The 5,223-nt window shown below is 38.1% G+C and overlaps 1 protein-coding gene across 1 annotated transcript in view; it reads left to right on the top strand.

The window, feature by feature from the left end:
* The first annotated feature begins 1,164 nt into the window (after window positions 1-1,164).
* OTP (orthopedia homeobox) overlaps window positions 1,165-5,223 on the top strand; it is a 9,223-nt gene continuing 5,164 nt past the window's right edge. Inside the window, exons 1-2 of the mRNA XM_075193463.1 lie at window positions 1,165-1,387; window positions 2,129-2,538. Of these exons, the coding sequence (XP_075049564.1) occupies window positions 1,351-1,387; window positions 2,129-2,538 (447 nt within the window). The 5' untranslated portion in view covers window positions 1,165-1,350. The remainder of the gene's footprint in view (window positions 1,388-2,128; window positions 2,539-5,223) is intronic.

Genomic DNA, 5,223 nt, shown 5'->3' with positions numbered 1-5,223 from the left:
TATATTTAATAATCAATGATAATGAACAAATAATGAGGCAAAACAAATATATTTACCCAGATAATAGTTTATGCAGAGCTATAGCTAAACTGCCGACCCTAAAGGCCCTTAACTCTTTGAAATCGGGTGGGAAAATATAACAGGTTTTGCAGAAAAGACTAAAATCGAATGTAATAGATATAGTGGTTATAGATCAGAAATAGTAACTTTTTCATCTTTCATGATAAATTATGCCACGCTCTGCCAATTGACAAGTTGGCAACCCCATGGCAGGATGGAGTACACGAGAGAAAGAAAGGTCCTCTGTTAACGCGTGGAAACTTTCAACATAAAAATAACGTGCACTATACTTTATAGTTTTTTTTAAAAAAAAAACAACAACATTTAAACCGGCTTCATCTATTGAATGTGAACGTCTGTATCAATACTGACTGACTATCGGAGGTTAGTTGGTAGAAGCGGCGGTTAAATGATGCGCTAAATTTTATCTATCAACGTTTATTTAACCCTACAGGAGCCTAATTGTTAACAATGACAAGCGAGAGCACTTAAGCCGTATATTGCAAAACAGATTTACTTAAACTTCAATCAGAGTAAATAACTATAATTACAATAGTTGTTTTTTTTAATAAAGAACAATGATTAAAGGTGGTCAAACGGAAAAATAGATTATATTTAGATATTAATTTTCATTGCTAATAATAATAATAATAATAATAATAATAATAATAATAATAATAATAATAAAATGAAGAAATCATTGCATCATTTTTTATGGTTTTTTTTTTATAAAACAGCTCTGTGTTTGGAGTTAGTGGTTTCGTATGATTTACTTTGTGCATGATGTATAATCGTGATTTTGCACAGGGGATAGCAGTTATGTATGACAAAATTCGTAGTCCATTAAATGTTGGCATGAATACCAACTCCAAATCACTGACACATCTAGCACAGTAAAGTAGAAATATAGCCTGTGATAAGGCACGGCTATACCTTAGCTGATGGGACCAGGGATAAGAATCCATTGAGACACACAGTGCCCCTGCCCCCTGTACTCGCACTCAGCCTGTAGCAGCAGCAGGGGGACTTACTCTGGCAGCTGAGCCGGTGACATTTGCAGCTCGCTCTGTGATTGGCCAGCAGTGGCAGCCGCTCAGCAGCTCACCCAAGCACTAAGCACCTCCCCGCCTCTCTAAAGGACATTATAATGCAGGGGACCCCCTTTTTAAGCACAAACCGAATTTTCTTTCATTTAGCTTATCTATATCTATCTATCTATTTTTATTTTTAAATCGTTAACCAGCCGGCAGGATTTGGGGGGGACAGGCTTTCGCCCTGGAGCGGTGCGCGATGCTGTCTCACGCCGACCTCCTGGACGCCCGACTCGGTGAGTCTGTGCCACCCTCTCCCCTCCCAGGAAAGCGTCAATTTGTGCCTGATTTCCGCCTTAATGCACTCTAAATGGGCTAATTCCTTCTAAAGTAATTGTGTAGTATTAAACTTTAATTTGATTTAACTGCAGTCTTATAATACTTGTAATCTGGACATCCAAGGAAGAGAGTTGTAATTATATTTAGCCAGAAATAATTATTTATTTGCTTCTTTGAGATTATTTGTTTGCTTATCTGTGGATTTGTCCTCTTTGATTTTTTTTTTGTATGTAAGTGACTTGTAGAATTAAGCGCAGCTCTGGTGCTGCAGGTGTAGTCTGTCCAATGCTGCCTTACAGCGGAATAGTAAACTTAGTTTATGGAGTTTGCAGTGCACTTATGTATCTGTATCATTCAATGTCAGCAGAAACCATAGTCATGTACGGAGAGTACTCAATGCACTGTGCCAGGCTAAGTTAGCCCTCAGTCAGTGGCTGGCACTGAGTGACCTCTATGGAGGCTGATCTGCTTATAGACCATCTGGAACTGCAATACTCTTCCTAAAGTTTAATGTGTATAATGGTGCTAGTTTGTGTATGAATAGTATATAGCTGGGTGATATTAGGGTGCCATGGGGTGGTGTGTGCCAGTGTGTGCCAGCCTATGCTGACTTGTATAGTATAGTGCTGAGCAGGTAGCTGGTGGTGCCCAGGTGTAGTGATGAGGCCCCGGCTGACATCTCCATTCCTCCTGCACAGGGATGAAGGACGCGGCGGAGCTGCTAGGGCACCGTGAGGCGGTAAAATGCCGCCTCGGAGTGGGAGGCTCGGACTCGGTGCACCCGGGAGATCTGGCCAGCAACGCAGACCAGGTCGAGGGCACCACGCTGCTTCCCGGGGAGGACATCACCAGCGTTGGATCCAACCAGTCCTCGATGGCCGTTAGCTCCAAAGATCCGGACAAGCAGCAACAGCAGCAAAACCCCAACCAGTCCGGCCAGCAGCAGGGCCAGAGCCAGGGGCAGCAGAAACAGAAGAGGCACCGAACCCGCTTCACCCCGGCTCAGCTCAACGAGCTGGAGAGGAGCTTCGCCAAGACCCACTACCCAGATATCTTCATGAGGGAAGAGCTGGCGCTGAGGATCGGTCTCACAGAGTCCAGAGTGCAGGTAATGACCATGTCCTACTGCTGCACGTGTGATTATAAACTTCTGGCGGAGAGTAAATGTTTGGTATTTAGTTGTATAACAATGATATCAGAAACTTATATATATATATATATATATATATATATATATATATATATAACAATGCGACCAGCACTTATATCGCAGAACTTATATGTATATAACAATGCCACCAGCACTTATATCGCAGAACCTATATATGTGTGTGTATATATATATGTATATATATATATATATATATACATATATATATACACACACATATATAGGTTCTGCGATATAAGTACTATATATATATATTTAGACGTGTGTGTATATATATATATATACATATATATATATATATATATATATACACACACACGTCTAAATATATACACGCATATACATCTAGCTGAAGAGGGTAAACATAGGTTAGGTAAACGGAAAGCGGAGAAAAGCCTCAAGTTTAGCAAATTTAACATAGTTGGAAACATTTTTCAATTAAATTCACTGATCGTACTAAGGGTGCTGACCATGGTGCTGAATCCCCGTCAGCAGGACAATTGCTGGATCTATCTAATACTACAGCAGGAATATACTGTTGCAGCAATACACATATGTTGTTTTTTTTGTTATTTCGTTTTCATGTATATTTAGCAGATATATTAGGTATTTACTATAATTCACATGGCTTATTAAGTAAGAAATTAATTTCTCCTATAGTCTGAGCAGGTTAGCCAGTTATCGACAACGCACACAATTGGTATTTAATGATTATAAGCTGTTACAGCTTGCGAAATAAATAAACATTTTAATTTGGAAACAAAATATGCTACTACCTTAACGGGTGGAAAAAATACAGTCATAAATAAATGGCGAACAGCTTTAAACATTAAATGTGTTGTATTTATTTGACTATAATTATCAATAGATATACATTCAGATATGTCTTAACAGCAATTTATTCTATAATATAATTAAAAAATATCAGTCTACCTACCTTGTATTTTTTATGTTCAGGTGAATGCTAAAACGGTATTTGTTCTTTGCTAAAGGGACACATTTATTATTAGAAAAAAATCTCCCTGTTTTTTGTAAAATGCAAAATACTGAATGTAATGAAATAATAACTAGAACGAAATAGTGCAGGAATTTATTGTGTTCTAAAGTCCTGTAATCAGAACAAGAATTAAAATGGCATTTCAGCCCGATTAGCACTGTCTCGTTTAAAATATGCAAAATATATGCTCCTCACAATTTAATGTTTTCATTTGCATGAACACAGAATTTACATGTAACGATGATTACTCTGTGTTCCTTTATGGGCATGTTATAGAGTTTATTCCACTGAACAGATGGCATCGCATTTCCTTGCAGTGACTAAGACATTGTTTGAACAGCCCAATTTCTTGTAACTCTTATAAATGGAGGAGAGGCAAAAAAAAAAAGTTGTTAAGAGTTCTAAGAAAATGATACAGTGTTATTAGGGCTAGATTATATACCATGGGCACATTAAAAATAATAATACAGAGATTTATCCTCCAGGCAGCCCGACTCAGAGGCTGCCAGTGTCTGCTTTGCTAGCTATAAAAGCCATTCAGTTTATGGCCCGCCATTATTAGAAACCAATTCCAGTATTATTTATAACCCGCGATGCCTTATTAGGCAGCAATGCGAGAATCATGCAAATGATGCGATCAGATGCAATATAATAAGCATAATCATTAGTCTCTCGCAAGGATTAATTAACTTTCAATATTTTATTTACATAAAAAACATATCAGTAGGAAAATAAAATAAAACTTCTGCACAATCAGATTTCCCCCATTTCACAATATTTTTACGCTGGATGATTTCGGTGCTAGTAAATGCATATATGCATGGGAGGTCTATAAATGTACATGATATGTATGTATATATATATATATATATATATATATATGTGTGTGTGTGTGTGTGTGTGTGTGTGTGTGTGATAAATATGTCTGTGTGTGTATGTAGTGTATATATTTCTGAGTAGTATATACACTTTTGAGTTTTTTTCGTTACACTTTTTTATTTTATTTTTATTAAACACCCTCTCCTACCCCCCCCCCCTCCAAAAAAAAGCCACTGATATAGATTTTTCCTGTACATGAAGCCTCAGCCATGTCCTATGAAATGGTCCTGTCAGCTGCCACATCTTAATAGGGGACAAGCCGAGGATTTTTCTGGCTTTATAATGGAATGGAGAAATTGCATGTTCTCCCTCTCCCGGCACTATTAACGTATAATGAATTCGGCCCCGAGTTCACGGATGGCTGATCGAAATGAACCTCAGATCCCAGCTTTAATACAACTCTCCAGATTTCCTACCAAATCTTCACATTAATCATCTCCAAGAGTAAGATTGCAATGAGGTCTTCATAAAGGTTGTCTCTAGCAAAAAAAAAAAAATGCAATCCCCTTTCCTTCTCAAGCCTGTCTCCTTTCTCCCTTGTGCTATCACCAGTCCATTTACAGTGCAGGAATTAAACGGGTAATATATTTTCAAATACCTTTACAGTATGTCTATATTATAGCTATATGAGCACCCCCTCCTTCAATCTGTTGTATGCAGGTTCCTCTCCTAGCACTTAGTTCCTTTAATTTAAGGAATCTGCGCTGCAAAACATAGCCAAAGATGTAGCCCCCCCTCCACCCAAA

This window comes from Mixophyes fleayi, chromosome 1 (genome assembly GCF_038048845.1).
Source record: "Mixophyes fleayi isolate aMixFle1 chromosome 1, aMixFle1.hap1, whole genome shotgun sequence".
Taxonomy (NCBI): Eukaryota; Metazoa; Chordata; class Amphibia; order Anura; family Limnodynastidae; genus Mixophyes; species Mixophyes fleayi.
The sequence above is the reverse complement of the archived record's forward strand: the minus strand, read 5'-3'. Positions and strand labels throughout refer to the sequence as shown.